The sequence below is a fragment of the Sinocyclocheilus grahami genome, unplaced genomic scaffold, assembly GCF_001515645.1.
Source record: "Sinocyclocheilus grahami isolate Dianchi unplaced genomic scaffold, SAMN03320097.WGS_v1.1 scaffold126.1, whole genome shotgun sequence".
In the NCBI taxonomy this organism is placed as follows: Eukaryota; Metazoa; Chordata; class Actinopteri; order Cypriniformes; family Cyprinidae; genus Sinocyclocheilus; species Sinocyclocheilus grahami.
In genome coordinates this window covers 3,580,823-3,599,654 of record NW_015505305.1, presented here as the reverse complement: position 1 = coordinate 3,599,654, position 18,832 = coordinate 3,580,823, and the positions used below count along the sequence as shown (strand labels likewise).

Below are 18,832 nucleotides of genomic sequence, written 5' to 3'. Positions count from 1 at the left end.
CGATGAGCTTTGTAAAAATCGACGCATTTCAGAAAGCATGTTCTCCTCAGGGGCATAGAGGAGAAACAATAATGTACAGTATGTGGAAAATAATGCGTTTTTTTAACCTTAAACCACATAAACACATTTCATTACACCAAATACACAAAATAATGTTCTTTTTAGCAACGTCATATGACCCCTTTAACACTCCCAGTTTGTGTTAATCAAAAGTTTAAAACTAACAGTGTTACCATATTTACAACAGAAATATCAGAAATAATATCTTATGCCTTCAAATATTGTATTGAACAATGGGCGCCTTCGAGTCAAAAAGGTTGAGAACCACTGTTAAATGTTGAAAAATAATCGTTTTTTAAAAATAAGTTGAAATTAACTTGCACAATTAAATATCCAATATATTAACTAATATTGATAAATAAAATCTCTCACATTTTAACTGGAAAAAAGGCCCCTTGTTTTTTTAGTTAAAATGTAAAAAAGAAAAAGATAAAAAAACGTAAGAACTAATTTTTGGAAACCAAATTACAAATATTTTTTGCTTTTATTGATAACATTATAAGTGGACGTAATGGGGAAAAAATTGATTTTTTTCTGGTTCTAATCATTTAAACCAGCATAGGTCACCTGTTCAGGGCGGATCTGTGCATGGACCAGCTGATCTACCACAGATTCTGTGAGAGGAACATCTCTGAGCAGGTATGAAGTTAGAGTTTCGTCATCTTTCAAAATGTCCTCCACTTTCACGCCTCGACCTGCAGATGAAGTGAACAAAATGTGTGAACAGGATGCCAGAGTGAAGAAGTTCAATAGGATGAAAGAATACAACACTTCAACACTTAAGAGATGCTCAGCTAAAAGGATTTCAGCAGCATGACAATCCTTCAGATGAGACAAACAGATACACAACAGCTCTGGTATGGCAGGCATCCACGGCTTGTTGAAATTTGGCCAAAATATCGCTTTTTCTATGCTTATTTTTGAAAGAAACTGAGAAGAGGGTGTGATAGAGGAGAGAGATTCTGGTGTGAATCAGTGCCAGGAACCTAGAAGAGCCAGAGACTCTTTCACACGACACAAAAACCTAGTCATAGGCCTTTTTATCAAGGGTCACGGAGCTATTAGCACTTCGAATGCAACCTGCTGCACGTAGGAATGAGTTTAAGACAGGTTCTTCTGCCAGGAACCAAAAGTTTTCACCATAATGCTCTGGACAGTCCTACTTATGCAGTCAATCACCAGAGGACAATCAATCACATTCCACTGATGGCCACAGGCATTTGTTTTTCTAGTGAGGACAGGCCCATTAGAGCTGTCAGCGTAGGAATGTCTGATTCAAACCCAGACAACTTCTATTTGTGTGTCCTGTCGAGAGTGCTTTCTCTAAAAATAATAGTATGGAAGGAGCATAAGCTTCTTAGCATTCCCCATGAAAGGGCCTCTTCAAGGCAGATTGAGCATGTGATATAATCTGAGAGCATGGTGTAATCAGTGAAGGAACGGCTGAGAAACCAAGGTTTGCTGACCCGCGATCAGATCGGGATTGGTCCTGAGGGTGTCCATGAAGTTGCTCATGGTCATGAGTTCCCGCCATAACCGTCCCAACTGCAGAAACTCAGGATCTTTGAACAGCAGCTCCTGTGCGTCCGCCCAAAACCGAGCCAGTCTGAACAGAGAGGGGTGACTGTGTGTTAGAGCGATGGAGGACCAGTTCATCTGCACTGTTTTTACATGAAAATTAACTCACATTGAGTTGTTGTAGTTGGACACCAGGCCTGGAGACTCTCCACGGGTTGGGTGCTGGAAACAAGGGTTGTTGGCATTGCAGAAGATCCCTTGGATCCATGGAAGGATGCCAGTGGAGGGCATGGCTTTGTTTGGGAAGTGACCTGAGGTCGAGAAAACCGGTTATTATTGCCAACAAAGGAGCATATGCATCACAGACATCCGCCAACATCAGTGGGAGCTGCTGCTCTTTGAATATGACACTGGAAATGTTGTGTATAAATAATGTCTTTAAAGATAAGTGATGTGATATCATAAAAATATATACTATTTTTACTTAAAATAGTATTAAATAAATTATTCAAAATGTATTTAAAGATATTAAAGTATAATATATATTATTAAACATTTAAAAAAAAAATTTAATTAAAAGTTTTTTTAAATCATCTTCAGGGATCCATACATTCATGTTGCCGGTAAAGAGGGTTCGCTCTTCTCAGCCAAACCAGTCCAATGAATAGCACCACAGGCCACATAATCTCCATAAAGAGCCGCGTCTGGCGTGAAAATGCAGGAAATACATTAGAAATGCTTAAGATGACAGTAAAGACATCCTTTTTTGTTACTTCAGTTTTATGCAAACGTTTGGGCACCCCTGATAATTATCATAATTTTAATTTATAATCTTCTGGACTTTCGAAGCAGTAACTTAATTTGGATATAATTTATACCTTATGTAAACAGTAACATTTCAGTTATGAAATAACATTTACTGAATCAACAGAAACAATGCAATGTGAGTCATAACAAAAACTGACAGAAATTTGGGCACCCTAATGGAATAATGACATCAATATTTAGTATAGCCACCTTTTGCTGAAATAACATCCTGTGAGTTTCGATGATGTTCAAGTCTGGGGACTGGGATGGCCATTCTACATTGTATCTGTGTCTGTGCATGAATTCCTTTGTAGATTTGGAACAATGCTTTGGGTCACTGTCCTGCTGAAACAACCAACCCCGACGTAACTTCAACCTCTTGACTGATTCTTGAACATTTTTCTAGAGAATCTGCTGATACTGGGTGGAATCCATGCGACCCTCAACTCTGACAAGGTTTCCAGTACCTGTGCTTGACACACAGTCCCACAGCATGATGGACCCGCCACCAATTTTTACAGTAGGGAGCTGGAACGCTGCATTCTTTTTCCGCCATGCAAAGTGCCAACTCTAAGTTTCTGTCCACAGCTCATTATTGCTAAACAATTCTGGATTGTCCAGATGAGCCTTTGCATAACTCAAACTACTCTGCTTGTTGGCAGTACTCAGAAAGGCTCCATTGAGCTGCAAGGGTCAAAGTGCAAAGTGCTCTGGACTGTGGAACGATGTACAATGACACTCTCAGCAGCCAGATGTTCTTGGAGCTCTTTGGAGGTGGTCTATGGTTTGTCTGAGACCATTCGAACCATTCTTCACCTTTCCCTTTTAGATTTTTTTCTTGGCCTACCACATTTTTCTTTCACAAGGACTGTTCCTGTGGCCTTCCATTTTCTAACAATTTTTCTGACTGTGGAGACAGAGACTTTAAACCTTCGTGCTAACTTTTTGTATCCTTCTTCTAATTCATATTGAAGAATCATCCTAGTTTTTAGGTCATTAGGGAGTTCTTTTGAGGTTCCCATGTTGCTACTTTCGCATAGAGATCAAGGAGAAGCACAACTAGCAATCAGCTACCTTAAATATCCCTTTTCACGATTGGTTGCACCTGTGCTTGCAGTTTTAATGTTCATTGATGAATCAATCAAATCAATTTTGTGTTGCAATCAATCAGCATTAAGTGACTACAGGTATTCAAATCCACACAACTGAGAGGGTGCACAAACTTTCGCATAGCCTATTTTTTTACTTTCTATTTTATTTCACACACCTCAATACTGCTACACTATCCATTATCACATTATCCAGCTTTCTCTAGAAACTAAATGGCATGTCACTACAATCTTTTCTTATATAGAAAGATCACATTATTATGTGACCCTCAGAGGGGTGCCCAAACTTTTGCATAAAACTGTATACTGTACAAAACCTTTGAGCTGTATCAAGCTAGTCACTTGAAGCTGTTTAAGTCCTAGAACAAAATCTCAACCCAAATTCATTGTATGACATGACTGGAATTTACTTTTACTCAGTGAAATGTAGTAATTTCCAGATGCCCTATGCATATAGTGAGAAAATAAGCTGAACTTTTCACCTTCTGCCTCTTGCGGACAGTCCAGTTTTTCCAGAGGAGCAGCCGCACCTGGCTGTTGGTTCCCATGACTGTTGCTCTTCACCCCCACAGGGGGGTCACGTACAGGTGCCCTACCTGGACAACCATGACAACCACAGACAAGATACTCATGGACATTTCATCTCCATCAAACATTTCAACATGGTTGTATATCTGATTATTTTAAGAAATGTATGAGTCAAATTAATTGTGTGGGCTGTCAAAATGGTTCATCATGTTAGAGACAAACACAGTGCTCTTACATAATAGGCCTGAATGCTTCTTTATGTAACACCCAAGTAGGGCTGCACAATTAATCAAATTTCTAATCGCGATTACAGTTATGGATGCCACAGTTACGTAATCGTTCAAAGCCCACTTATGTTATTCTGCACACTTAAGATATGTTTTTTTCTTTCTACATTTTATCTGAAGGGGGTTTCCATTGTTTTAGTTTTAGTATAACATTATAATACCATTCATATTTTTACTTTTTTTTATCATTTAAAGAAGAAACCAATCCGATGTATATTTGACATCTGAGACTTATACTATAGAAAAGCACTAAAGGTTTTTCAGTTAGAATGTTTTCAGCTTGTTTATTTTCATATTAAAATATGGCATGCAGTTGCATCAAACAATGGTATAAACATCATTCAATGTAAATTGTGATAATCGCAATTAATAATCGCAATTTCAAGGGAATAATCGACTATTCTAATCGATTTTTGTCATAATTGTGCAGCCCTACACCCAATCACCATTCATTCGGAAACGGCTAAAAGACACATGTAAAGCATAATTAAACAGAAATAACTCACCTCAGGAGAAGAATGCTCTTTTACGCTTACATCTGCTGAAGCTCTAACTCAACTGACTGTAGGTTTGCTGCAGACGCAAAGCAGCTTTCTAATCTGATTGAATTAAGCTCCTTTCACCAGTGAAAGAGCCAGTGCTCTGAGCCCAATCTATGCTTCGCTGGACCTGTGACCTAACTAACAGCCAATTGATGGCGAATATGAACACTTATAAATTCAATCTCATTTACTAGTGGTGAATATACTATATATATTAGAGAACGGGGCAAGTTGTCACAAGTTACTGTAAGTTAAAGTATGAAAAGCTACAAAAAAACAACAACTTTCCACTGTCATTGTCCAGGAAAAAAGATACAGTTCATTAAATACACATTTCCTTTTGTGACAACATGCCCCAATGGCCAACACACAAATAATATTTTAGGTGATTTGTTCATGTAAAAACTCTCAAAACATTGCAATGTGCATTTGGCCATAGTTTAGTATAAGCATTAAAAAAAAATTGTTATGCAGCACAATCTGAGAAATCAAATCAAATCAGAACAAGTTCAAGTAAAAACATAAAATCAAACATTACGTCAGCTGTGATTTTAATAAGTTACAAGTGTGTATTCTCACATGTACCTGTTTTTACACTTGAAGGAAGGTAAGACATCTTGAAAATGCTGTTAAAGGAATCTGTTTATATCATCACATCAGATACATGGGTGCCATTTACAAAAGACACTGATTGAGTCTTAAACTGGAATTAAATTGGGTTTAGACCAGCTAATTTGTGTTGGACAACCAGTCAGTGTACTCTCATAAATGAAGGCACTTGCTTTGGCTTGACTTGCTTGTTTTGGGTATATTGACATATCAGTTGTTGTTGATATGAACCATTAAAAATAATAATAAAAAGAAAGAAAAAAAACTTTAGGCAAACTGTTACAATATTATATGAACACTTAATATATGTGGGCCAAATTGCATTTATGAAAACTTTCTATTAACAGACTAAAAAACAATAATATGAAATTTTTTTGTATAAAAAAAGAAACAAGGCAAAAATAAAAAATACTTTTGTACATCTGTCTGTTGTTCATGAATAACAAAATTAACACTGCATGTAGTTCAACAATTCAGTAGCGAAATGCTTGGTTCCAAAGTCTAATAAGTGCATTTTATGATTATAAATAAGTGACCATACTCAACTGTAACAGCTTGGTCAATTTGGTTTTGGTGTAAAACATAAAAATACTGAAATACACAGAATATATATATATATATTTTATATATTTTTTTAAACAACAAATCCATATACAGTGTAATTGAAATTGCACAGTGACAGTGACATTCTGGAGTTACAATGTAAAAATGGGTTGTTTTGACCTTGCATTGGTGCATAAGTGATGTGATAAAGTAAAAAAACATTAAGTGCATTCTGTGTAAATTATTGTCCAAGGGGTTTGTTTGATTATTACAAACAGCAGATGCAGAATATATTAATATATAGATATATAACACATCCTTGGATCTCTTCACAGTTATGGAAACATATTTCCACATATACAAAATGGGGCCGTCACTAAAAATCACGGGTCCGAGACAAAACAACCAGGCCCCCTGGACCCAATTTGCGGTTGCTCCCCATTCACCAAAAGCTCCAGAATTGTACGTGTTCAGCTCTCAAACAAAATGAGCCTCCCTGTGTTCGAGATCCTGCATGCGGCGCGATCTGAGTCTCTGGTACACTGGTTTGGTCTCGTTTTGTCCGAGCTCCTCCGAACTGGAGCTGGGAGACTGGGGGAGCGGAAGTGGGTCCGTATTGTGGGCATCCGGCTCTGGTGATGGTTCTGGGTCCAAATCTGGCTCAGGCTCATCAACTGAGACTTCCACCCCAAACCCTTCCTCCTCCTCCTCATCATCATCGTCATCCTCCTCTTCTTCCTCAGTGCTGTTTGCAGTTGCTCTACTAGTCTTAAGCTCAACCTCTGTTAATGATTTGGTTCGGCTATCTGGAGGTTTGTAGAACGTTCCAGGAGGAGGTTGCAGAGTTCTGGGAGGCCTGAAGGCTGTGGGAACGGGGCAGTACTCGCTAACGTTTCCTTCCCTACGTAAAGTCCGTCCAGGCCTCACAGCAATGGTGTAGGGTCTGTTAGCAAGAACGGTGTAGGGGGTTTTGGTGTGTTCTGAGAAAGACGAAGATGTAAGAGAATTAGTATGAACGCTGGCATCGTTGGTCCCAGAATCAGAAGGACAGTTGGTCGTAATCATGAAGGTCTTCGGAGTGATGTCATGATGCTTATATTGCTTGTCCCAAGTCCGCCTTAGTGTCTGCGTATCGATGTAAGATTTCCTGTAATGGTTTCCCGCTCTGGACTTGGGCTTCTCCTCTTCGGACACCTTCTCGATGACAGGATCTCGACCGTGGTTGTCATCCTGCTCCACAGCATTCTTCACGTTACATTCGTCCACCTTGGCAAGGTTGAGGAGTCGCTCGGCTGGCATGCTGATTGGTCGAGAGGTCAGCTTGGGTCTCGGAGGCCGAAGTTGAACTCTGGTGATGTGGTTATGGCGACTGAGACCGGGCGAGTTTCGCATTTCAGGAACGCTTGACGATAGGAGCTTGTTGATGTCCACTGTATCATCAACTGCATGTAAAGACAGAGAAAGAGAAAAGTTGAAGTTTGGTTGTTTGATAATCGCTCTATGGGGTTTTTAGCCAAATAAAACAATACTGACCTGCAGCGAAGTCTTTGTCAGACCTTATCTTACCCTCTTTTATCTCATCCATCAGGTGTGTAGAAGGTATTACGGAGGAATGTCTTTTATACGTCTTAGCTTTTGGCTGCTTTGAGACAATGAAACAAAGACAGAAATATTAATTACTGTTCCTTTAGTAGATACAGTTTTTATTAGATTCAAGGAATTTTCATTTGGTAGACTTCCAAGATTTGGTTTGATCTTTTCTGCCGGAAAAACCAATTGGTGGACTTGATTTTCATCAGGCATGGTGGATAGGACTGGACCATCTTGAACCACAAGGAACCCAATTGTTACTGGTCAAAGGTGGTCCTAACCAGTCCTAACTAGCTTGAGCAAGATGGTCCAACCAGCTATTAGTCCAGATAAACAACCATCTTTACCAGGTAATGACAAGGTCGGACCAGTTTGAAACCTATCAAACTATTAGAATCTGGTTTGAAGAACTTTCCAGTAGGATAGCAAGTTATAAATTACATTTATTAACTATTTATAAAAAAAAAAAAAAAAAAAACGATATTTTCACCAATTATCATCATAAACATCAAAAACCGCCTCACCTCCTTAATGTCCACCAGGGACTTTGAATGTCGGTTAAGCTGTTGCTCCTTCTCCTGTGGGGTGAAGCGGGATTTGATAGGGAGTGGAGAGCTCTCTGCTACAGGTGAGGAAGGTGGAAGAGGACTCAGAGGAGTATCGAAGATCATCTCATAATGGCGGATCAAAAGCTCCACGATCAGGGCCTGGTAGGGGTAGTCCACCAGAGAGGACAGGGAGATCTCTGCATCGGCCTGTCGGGGCTTGATCAGTGTGGGCCCAAAAATGATGCCCAGATTACTGGCAGTCATCTTGTTTTCATCTGCCCTTTCTGACACCCTATTAAAAAGAAACATGTGATTACACACTGTGTTTTCTGATGCTGTTAGCACTGATATTCTTATTAAAATACCCAGTTCTTAATAGTCAGTTAAGTCAAGTTCTTATTTGGATGAAATGGACAAATAACATGACTTCCACAATTGTGCTTGTTTGTGTCTGTGTGAGAGTCAAACACCTGTGCAAATGCTGAATGAGGAACTGCAGGGTTTTGTAGTGGGCTGAAGAAAGCTGACGCAGCAGGTCTTTGATCTTGAAGAGGACGCGCTTGAGCTCTACGCTGATCTGCGAGCTGTCGGGGGTGGGGTTTCCTCTTGACGCCTCTACCTCATCAACAATGATACTCTGACTCTCTTTGGCCAATCCGATGAAGTCGTTATAGAATCGGAAAATAATCAGGGGCTCTGGGAGCTGAGGGGTATAAAATTATAATTTTTATTATTAAAAAGTATGCAATCATTTTGAATTTATTTTAGAAATAAGTAAATAAATAAGGTCTGATAATCAACATTTTTAAAAATGTTTCTTAAATAATTACATTTCATAATTGCTAATAATAAATGTAGAAGCATACAAAAAAAACAAAAGGTAAAGTTAAGTTTGACAGACACCTGTCGTAGGTAGAGTTTGAGGACGTTGCTGATATCGTGAGGGTAGAGATCCGAAAGCTCAACCAGCTCTTTGCCATTCTCGAAGGCCTGGCAAAGCTTCTCCACCCGAGATTTGGCACCGTTAACACGGTAAATTCCCTTTTTTAAAAACAACAAAACATCTCCTTTCAGTCTTGCTCAGCATTTACAATTCATATCCTCCAGGAAACACATAAGACATAAAGAGGAAGTACACACCTTGATGTTCAGAGCCCTGTTTTCGATCTCTGAGGTGCATTTTTTAATGATGAAGGGGATTCCATCAGGACTGTTCTTGGCTGCCTGAGCAAAGTCAATAGCAAACAGATGCAGTTTTCCCTGTAGCTTTTTGTGCCCACACTGGATGGCAAGAGTCTCCAAACACTTCTTATGACAAGCAAGAGAACACTGAAAATAACATGGCCAAATATTAGATTGCATAAGTAAATCCCCATACATTATTCTTCACCTTAAAGGCATGAAATGGCATTTGCAACACAACAACATAAAACATTATCTTACAAACAATAATTTATTTGTGTGTGAAATTACATGAGTGCATGTAAGAACTCACTTCCTCGCATTCAGCACCGTGAAATACCACAAGACTATCACACTCCCTGCACTTTGATGGTGCACGGAGCTTCCTCAACTTGTGCGTCTGTGCCGCTTTAGACATCTGTGTGTTGCGGAAGGGTCCAGGAGAGCTGGCTGCCTCCGTTATCATTTCGCTCAGACCTAAATAACAATGTTTAGAGTTTTAGTTTTGCTCTGCTCATCAGGATATTTCCAGAAGACTCTGGAAAATGTTTCCAGCAACAATTCTAGCGGACTGTCAACATGCTTGGATGACATTCTGTGCATTCTGTACAATATGCATGCAATGTCAAACAGCCCGAGAGCATGTTTGTGTTATTCAATGTACAAAAAGCTCACCATTATCTGAAGGAGATGGTGGTTCTCTCTCATCCAGATCATCTGCTGAAGACATGGTGCCTGTAGATGGGGTTCTAGGAAGCCTTCTCTTAAAATCACCTGTAAAATGGCAGAAGGGGATGATTAGTTTCAATACTTTGTTTGTTTTTACAATTATTACAAATTGAATATTGATTAAAAAGCAGATATTCTTTTACAAAATTGTGTACAGATGATTACCATTCAAAAGTTTGGGGTTGGTAAGATTTTAAAATATTTTTTAAACAAGTCACCACGAAGACTGCATTTACTTGATCAAAAATACGCAAAAACAATACCCGAGTGGAACCCGAGATGCATTTTTTCAGGATTATTTGACAAATAGAAATATCAAAAGTGTAACATAGAAATAACATTATAAATGTCTTTACTGACACTTATACTGTGAAATATTATTACAATTTTAAATAACTTCATTCTATGTTAATATTTCAACATTTCCTATTATTTTCAATGTTGAAAACATATTTTTGTGGAACCCGAGATGCATTTTTTCAGGATTATTTGACAAATAGAAATATCAAAAGTGTAACATAGAAATAACATTATAAATGTCTTTACTGACACTTTTGATCAATTTATTGCATCCTTGCTGAATACAATTATTAATTTCTTAAAAAAAAACTTACTGACTTGCTTTTGAATGGTATTTATGAGTAAACATGAAGGGAATGTTACTGTAAGCACTTGATAACTTTCTGGGTAATTATGCACCAGAAAGCGTGACTGGTTGGTTTACCATAACTATGTTACACACTTGTGACACAAGACCTATCGATCATGTGTGTTTTTTGCCTCAAGCAAAAAGAGATTTATAGAAGTAAGAGTGAGTGTTGCTGCACCTGGGCTTGCCGTAGGGGAGTCCATAGAGCGAGATTCACTGCTTCCTCCAGCGCTCTCAGAGTCACTGCACATGCCTCCACCCTGACTGTTGGTCCTCCAGACCCGGAACGGACCCTGGATCCTCAGGGCTATCAAACACGACATAACATTCAGAAACTTTTATCTCAATATACAAGTTCTACTTTAATGTATACCTTATGTTTATCCATCCTTGAGTTTTACTTGATAACATGGTACATACTGTACATGACTGATTCATGAACAAATGACTCTTATGAAGCAGTTCATTTCTGGTGAATCATAACCATATACTGCACCAGCGTACAGTGATTCCTGAAATTAATCTTATGAACAGGTTCTTTTTACAGAAAGCCTCAAAGCAGCTTTACAGTAATAGGCAGATTCCCAAAACAAATGACTCTTACTAAACGGTTCCTTTTAGTGAATCATAATCATATAGTGTATCAGTGCAGTCTGAATCCTGAAACAAATAACTCTTATGAGCTGGATCATTTGTATTGAATCATAAATACATAGTTTGCCTGATTCCTGAAACAAATGACTCTCATGAACCAGTTCTTTTTAGTCATTCATTCCCATAAATTGACCAGTTTAGCCCAATTCCTGAAACAACAAATGACTCTTACGAACTGGATCTTATAATTAAAAGTTTTTATTAAAATTACTATATTTGAAACAGTTTGAAAGAGTGGACTGTAAAAATTACAGTATTAGTAGAAAGAGAATTTCCTTCATGTATACTGTATGCAAAATTAACACTATAACTGAAATATACCCAAATTAATTTAATCAAATAATAATTATTGAATAAGTATTGATACCCAGCCCTAACAATAAATAGAATGATAAAGTTGATTCAGGAAATAGGAAATGAGAGTCAAGAACATCTCCGCAGATATGATCAGTTGAGTGCTGCATGTGCATCTGCCGCCCACTTCCTCTGCCCTTTCTTCCTTCATACTCTCGTAAACCTTAATGAGAAGTCTTAAAACACTAATGTGTCCAATTGATCTCTGGTAAAAGCAGGTCTGACAGGCGTATCTCAGAGTGGAGGTTTGATCTGTCATTAGTGAACAGAACTAACTTTTTCATGAAAGAGATAAACGAGGGCACATCCTGAGGGACTGATTCACTTTTAGCATTCCAGGGAAGTCAGCCAAACCCCTCAGTGATGCACTGGACCTCACTGAAACATGCATTAAAACATGCTGTGTTTTTAAAGAAAATCTGTTCAAAATTAAAGAGGTTGCAAGTAATGCGCTACCTTGAATATCTGTGCTGCTGTTGGAGCGTCCGTCTGTCATCTTTCCAGTGCGTGCTTGGACGTGACTCTCCACCTCGTCTGCGCTCAGGAAGTCTCCAGGTGTGAGAGACACCTGGGACAAGTGAACTTGGGTTGAGTGACCGCTATTTATCACTCTTTTTGAGAGGGGCAACCTGCATGAACATAAAAGGGTATTTCAGAAAACCAGTTAGAACCAGTTTGGACTAGTTCAGACAGCTTATATACCACAAACCTGATATGAGAAAGAACATAGTTGGCCATTAAAATGCTTCATTAATGTTAATATGCTTAAAAATATGTATGCATTAAAAATGTATTGAAAATATGGTAACACTTTAGATTATGGAACACATTCACTATTAACTAATAGCTTTCCCTCAATAAAATCCAAATTACTGTTTACTGCCAATAATAAACAGCCAATATGTTAGTAATATGCATGCAAACTAGTTAATAGCTAATTTGTTTCTAAATCTAAAGTGTTGCCAAAAACATGCATTTCAGTTTTCACCACCTTCCAGGCATTTTCAGTAAAACCTCTTGACAGTTCAAAACAAAAGGCCTCCAACTAAATCACTCACCAAGCCATGGATAAAAAAGAACCTTGTGTTAGACTGTGGGTGTTTTGACTGGACTGCTTTTGAGTTTCGTTTCAGGAATAAGAGGTGTGTTTTTAAAGAGGCTGCTCTGAAACATGGTCCCAAACACAACTCGGATTTGTGTGCCAGAAAGAGTGTGTGGACATGAGAACTGATAAATAGGAACAACTAGAAACATTCCTCCCTTCACTCCTGTCCCGTTCCCTGTATCCCTCTCTGCCCTGAACACAGCCATTTCCTCAGGAAGACCTGAGGGCGACCACACAATTATGTGACATTCTCACCAACACAATTCATTTTCTCTCTCTCTTTCTCCATCACTCAGTGACTTAAAAGTCAAAGATTTGGGAAAAAACAAGCAGGCTGTTGCCAGTTTTAAGAAGCAGAACTTGGCATAGTGATTCCAAAACATAGACTTTCCTGGATACTCATCTTGGTGGGAATGTTCGGAGCTGGGAAAAAGTTTAAAAAGTGATATAAACCTACCCAGTGTTCTGTGTCCCAGAGATGTCAAAGGAGAACGATTCCACCCTGGTCCTGCCAGAGGGAAGACTCTTCACAAATTCAGTGTAACACAGACCCGGTTCATACAGTTTAGCGTTCTCACATAGCGACTGGAAATTCACAGGCAGGGAAACCACCTGCACCTGCTGCATCTGAAACCAGTTGACCGTCATCTGCAAACAAGAAAATAAATTATTATTACCAAATGAGACCTCTGACACAAACACCTCTTTCTAATTGCACAAAATAAGTATATAAATAATACATATGAATAAAGTAAAACCAAACAACTGTCATTCAACACTTACAGCTGGCTGGGACTCAAACATTTTAATTAACAGTTCAAAAGATATGTGATTTATCACTTGACCACTGTGTCATTCCTAGTTAATACATTGTGAAATATAATCTGTAGCCTGAGGTCACTTTGTTGAAGTGAGGTCAACCAATTACACTCCGCCGCAAGGACCCCAGGTGTGCCTGTTTTGTCTGAATGACTAGTAATAAGTTAGATTATATGTAACTGTGTGTTTGTGTGTACATTATTACTCACTGCTTTCAGGGTCAGGTCGCACTGAAACACAAGCTCTCGAATCTGAGTAAGTATCTCGCTCTTGGTGTTGGCCAGGTCCACTCTCTTCACCCCGACATCTGTGATGCACTGCTTATAATGTTCTTGGGCTTCCTCTGCCTAGAAAAAGCCAAATACATTTATATTTAGACCAGGATACTTCCTGTTTCTCTCATTTCTGGATCATATTTGTATCATAAAACAACAGATTATTTGCAGCAGACTTGGGGAAACTACATTTGAAACTAGTTTGTTAAGCCACAATAGACTATTTTATAGTTAAACTATAGTTGTGACTATAGTAGTATAGTATAGAAAAAATAGTAACTATACTAAATACAAATAAATAATTTGGTGTACAATGACACTACATAAGGGTACAATATTATTTTATAATATTATATATAATACTTATAACATAATTAATGATTTTAATTATATGACCAACAATTGTTATATTGTATTTTTCAAAAATTAGAGCTTTATTTAATGACACTAAAGAAGGTTCTTAATGTTAACTGAGGTGAAAACATAAGATTTAGCATTGTTATTGTTAAGTAAAACTATTAAAAACGGTTAACTGAAAAAAAAAAAAAAGATTAAATGCAGAACATAAACTTAACAAAAAGTGTTGTCCTTGACAACTAAATGAAATGCAGTTTATTTCATTTAATTAAAACATTTAAGTTGCAGTACTAAATTACTAAAACTGAAATAAAAATAAAGCTGTATAGAAATAAACTAATTAAAATAAATAAAAATAAGTAATAAAAATGACAAAAGCATGTAACAAAATTACTCAAATTAAAATACATTAAATGTACAACTTGTAAAAAAACTTTTAGGTAAAGTACAGCTACAAAACAGAAGTCTTCAAAGCTCTAATTTAAAGCAATCAGTAAATAATTTGGAAGCAACCCTAAAAATGGTTTATTTCGGTTTAAACGATTGACTAAAATGAATTGGACTTTCCAATGATATTTTAGATTGAGAGGTAAATACAATGTGAAACAAAAAAGCACTATTTGACACACTACACCACTATTTGATGGGAAAATGGCTTGTAAATGGAAGAGTTGATATATTTTCAGAACAGCCAAGATACTTTTACACTTCTAAAACATAAAGTCAGTTGCATCACTACTTTATCAAGTTACTCTTTAACACAGATTTAAATATACATGACAGTAAAGTGCGCAATACAGTATCCTTTTCGCAATCATCAAGTCTTGAATAAAGCAACGGCTGTGTTAAAGAATGTGGTGTGTGTTGCATCCGTGTCTGACCTTCTGCAGAGCCTCCTCCTCCAGTTTGCGTCTCTTCTCCAGCTGTTTTCCTGCCACCATTCCGATCTGTTCCTCCTCCACTCGACTGGTGGAGCAGTGGGCTTTCTCGTACTCTTCCTGCCTCTGTGTCTGCAGGAGCCGTGCCTTCTTCAGCGCACTGTCTGCTTCATGCTGGAAATATACAATATAAAGGCATCCACATGATTAGCCAATCATAACAGTGGTAATATAAAGAGAGAAATCTTAAAAGAACAGTAACAAAAACAGCCTGTTTAATTTAAGAAAAACATTAAGCTAAAACTAAAAACATAAAAATAAATATTCGTTACTTGAATTAAAACTAAATATGAAAAAAACCCAACTTATTTTATTTCAGTTAGTTGCCAAAGCAACATTTCTCATTTTCAATGCAATGTTCTGTCATGAAACTCTAGATGGCGCAGGCTGATAGGTTCTAGCTCAATCTGAAATAATGACATCATTATTCACATGGCGCAGCTGATTGGTTCTTTTTGTATCAGCAGCCAATGAGCTTGCTGCTCAAACATTCAAATACTCAGCTAGCGCTCGCCTTAGCAGTTGCAGCGCGCTTCAGAAGCCCTCCACCTTCCCCAGCTCCACCTGTATAGATCTGCTATGGGGTGATTTCATGTATGTTTTATTTGGGGTTGTCTCATATGTTATATGTGCAGCAGCAGTATTTCTTACATGCTCACAGCAGCATGTCAAGGATGTGCTGGCAGTAGCAAGTCTCGGTACTTGCTCTGCCACAGCAGCAGCAGCAGATGCAGCAACAGCAGCGTAGCAGATCTATTCCGCCAAGACCAAACACATTGACATTGCCATGTACTGTATATTACCATGCTAATCTCTCCAAGAGTTGTCATGGCAGAATTTAATTTAACTTAATATACTAAAATAACCAAAACTAAAACTGAAATAAAAACTATATAGACATTGTAAAAAATAATAATAATAAAAATAAAAGAAACACAAAGTTACTAAAACTTTTAACTAATATAAAAATAAAAATGGAAAATACAAATAATTTAAATGTTGCCAGAATGAAATCATATCAGAAATAGTTAATAGGGTAAAATCAGATTCCATGTTGACTTCAAAACTACATTACAACTATTTTGTGTACAAAAAAAAACTTCACAAAACATTCTGCACATATACACACCCACAACACAACACATTTATATAATTATCAAATCACACAAATCACAAACGCTCTAAAGGAAGTACATATTTAATGCCCATTCAGAGGCACTAGAAGACAAACAATTGCACTTCAGAGCATAGGTGCACATAAGCACTTCCTTACACTTTGTTTGTTCTCTTTTCAACAATAATAAGTCATGCTTAGGTGCTAAACGGCTGCTTGAAAGTCAGTCTACAGCCCTGAAAGTCAGCAGAGACCAGGACAACTACATGAGCCCCAGATACAGATCCCCAGTAAAGACCTTGTCTCAGACGGCCACCGGGACAAGACCACAGGAGCCAGTTGAGTCCTCTGCACAATGTGACTTTGCTGCAGCCTGGAATTGAACAGCTGGTTTCGTCTGGCCAGAGGAGAACTGGCCCCCTGACTGAGCCTAGTTTCTCCCAAGGTTTTTTCTCCATTCTGTCACCGATGGAGTTTTGGTTCCTTGCCGCTGTCGCCTCTGGCTTGCTTAGTTGGGGACACTTCATTTCCAGTGATATCATTGACTTGATTGCACAGATACTATTTAAACTGAACTGAGCTGGATTATGACATCACTGAATTCAATGATGAACTGCCTTTAACTGAAAAATGAGTGTTTACTATTGTCACTTTGCATTATTGACACACTATTTTCCTAATTAATGCTGTACAGTTGCTTTGACACAATCTGTATTGTTAAAAGCGCTATATAAATAAAGGTGACTTGACTTGACTTATAAATACCTCTCACAAAGACACGTCTGTAAACCAGCAGAATGAAGTCTCTGCAATAGAATCTGATGTAATTAGTGCTAACACTGAGCCCCTATTAGATCAGCAGGGGAAGTTGAACAAAAAACAGCCTGACAGCTCAGCCAGCTCGGTTTTCAGAAGAGACGTTTTGGTGAGCGACGTATTTCGCGAATACTGCTTTTGATAGCTTACATTAAAATCTACCCACCATTTTCTTCTGCTCTCTCTGCCATTGTTCCTTCACCTCCTTCCTCAACTTATCTAGCTCATTCTTTCGAGCTTGCAGAGGCTAAAAAGCAAACACGGAAAGCAAATACACTTTTAAAGAAGTAGTACATTTCATATTAATCAGTTACACAATGAACGCTTAAGATTATAATCAAAACAAGGAATAGTAGACATACCTGCATGAATTTGTTGGACTGTAGAGCAGATGTGGTTTGCATGATCAACTGGCTGTATTCGATATCGTTCTTGAAGGCAGAGATGTAAATATCCCGGAATGGCATGTGCTCCTGAAATAAACCACATGCCATTGAACAAACAGATTAAAAGCTTTGATAGCACCATCATTTATTTAGCAAAGAATGTTTATAGTCTCAGACTGGAAATATGTTGGTTGCACTGTACTTTATAAAGTGCATATCATTGCAGAAATATTAACCTGTTGAGACGCCAGCGTCTTTGCAGATTCAGCCATCTTGGCGTAGCTCTTAGCACACTCAATGTCTGGGAATAAAAGTGAAGGATACAATTAAAATGGAGTCATGGATTGTCAGGGCAATTATACAGTCATTCAACCAACAAATTAATATTAATATTTTAAGTTGTTACACTCAGTAAATTATGAATGGTTGTAACTTTTTTTGTTTAGTAAAATACTGTGTAAAATAAATTTCAACAATTTGTGTATGTTTCATTTGCTATTACTAAACTGTATTTTGTATACTTTTATACAGGGGTTAGTTTTCATCGGCTGAAACAATTTTTAATGGCTACTCTATTTAATGCCTGACTTGGTGATTCATTGCTGTCTAGGGCCAATTATATAAATTAAAACTATGGAAATTAAATTATTCAGCAAGGATGCATTAAATTGTTCAAAAGTGATATTAAAGACTTTTACATTGTTACAAAAGATTTTTATTTCAAATAAAGGTTCTTCTTTTGAACTTTCTATTCTTCAAAGAATACTTGGTGAGCAAAATACTTTTTTTTTAAACATTAATAAATCTTAAAGGAACACTCCACTATTTTTGAAAATAGGCTCATTTTCCAACTACCCTAGAGTTAAACAGTTGAGTTTTACCGTTTTCAAATCCATTCAGCCGATCTCCGGGTCTGGCGGTAGCACTTTTAGCTGTAGCTTAGCATAGATCATTGAATCCTATTAGACCGTTAGCATCTCGCTCAAAAATGACCAAAGAGTTTCTATATTTTTCCTATTTAAAACTTGACTCTTCTGTAGTTACATCGTGTACTAAGACCGACGGAAAATGAAAAGTTGCGATGAAAAGTTGAGAAGGAACTTTGCTGCCGTACCATGGGTGCAGCAGGCGCAATGATATTAAGCAGCTCCTGAAAATAGGCTTATTGGAAGTTACCTAGCTGGGGACTATTTTCAGGCGCCGCGTAATATCATTGCGCCTGCTGCACCCATGGTACGACAGCAAAGTTCCGGAATGAGAGTATAGTTCCTAGCCATATCGCAACTTTTCATTTTCCGTCGGTCTTAGTACAC

At 37.8% G+C, this 18,832-nt stretch overlaps 2 protein-coding genes across 3 annotated transcripts in view; both read right to left on the bottom strand.

The window, feature by feature from the left end:
- The window catches only part of LOC107590307 (retinal-specific ATP-binding cassette transporter-like), a 39,138-nt gene extending 34,194 nt beyond the window's left edge, over positions 1-4,944 (bottom strand). The window contains exons 1-6 of the mRNA XM_016279015.1: positions 4,816-4,944; positions 3,977-4,090; positions 2,189-2,282; positions 1,748-1,889; positions 1,527-1,666; positions 628-755 (exon numbers count right to left, since the gene is read on the bottom strand). Of these exons, the coding sequence (XP_016134501.1) occupies positions 628-755; positions 1,527-1,666; positions 1,748-1,889; positions 2,189-2,282; positions 3,977-4,042 (570 nt within the window). The 5' untranslated portion in view covers positions 4,043-4,090; positions 4,816-4,944. The remainder of the gene's footprint in view (positions 1-627; positions 756-1,526; positions 1,667-1,747; positions 1,890-2,188; positions 2,283-3,976; positions 4,091-4,815) is intronic.
- Positions 4,945-5,865: 921 nt separating this feature from the next.
- LOC107590264 (rho GTPase-activating protein 29-like) overlaps positions 5,866-18,832 on the bottom strand; it is a 45,769-nt gene continuing 32,802 nt past the window's right edge. Inside the window, exons 7-22 of one of the 2 annotated variants that reach the window (XM_016278953.1) lie at positions 17,756-17,820; positions 17,496-17,606; positions 17,300-17,380; positions 15,147-15,317; positions 13,843-13,980; positions 13,272-13,462; positions 12,166-12,338; positions 10,880-11,008; positions 9,999-10,097; positions 9,637-9,800; positions 9,282-9,470; positions 9,045-9,182; positions 8,612-8,844; positions 8,118-8,433; positions 7,537-7,642; positions 5,866-7,445 (exon numbers count right to left, since the gene is read on the bottom strand). In XM_016278953.1, the coding sequence (XP_016134439.1) occupies positions 6,481-7,445; positions 7,537-7,642; positions 8,118-8,433; positions 8,612-8,844; positions 9,045-9,182; positions 9,282-9,470; positions 9,637-9,800; positions 9,999-10,097; positions 10,880-11,008; positions 12,166-12,338; positions 13,272-13,462; positions 13,843-13,980; positions 15,147-15,317; positions 17,300-17,380; positions 17,496-17,606; positions 17,756-17,820 (3,269 nt within the window). In that variant the 3' untranslated portion in view covers positions 5,866-6,480. Of the gene's footprint in view, positions 7,446-7,536; positions 7,646-8,117; positions 8,434-8,611; positions 8,845-9,044; positions 9,183-9,281; positions 9,471-9,636; positions 9,801-9,998; positions 10,098-10,879; positions 11,009-12,165; positions 12,339-13,271; positions 13,463-13,842; positions 13,981-15,146; positions 15,318-17,299; positions 17,381-17,495; positions 17,607-17,755; positions 17,821-18,832 lie in introns of both variants that reach the window. The other variant, XM_016278954.1, reaches the window with a different exon arrangement.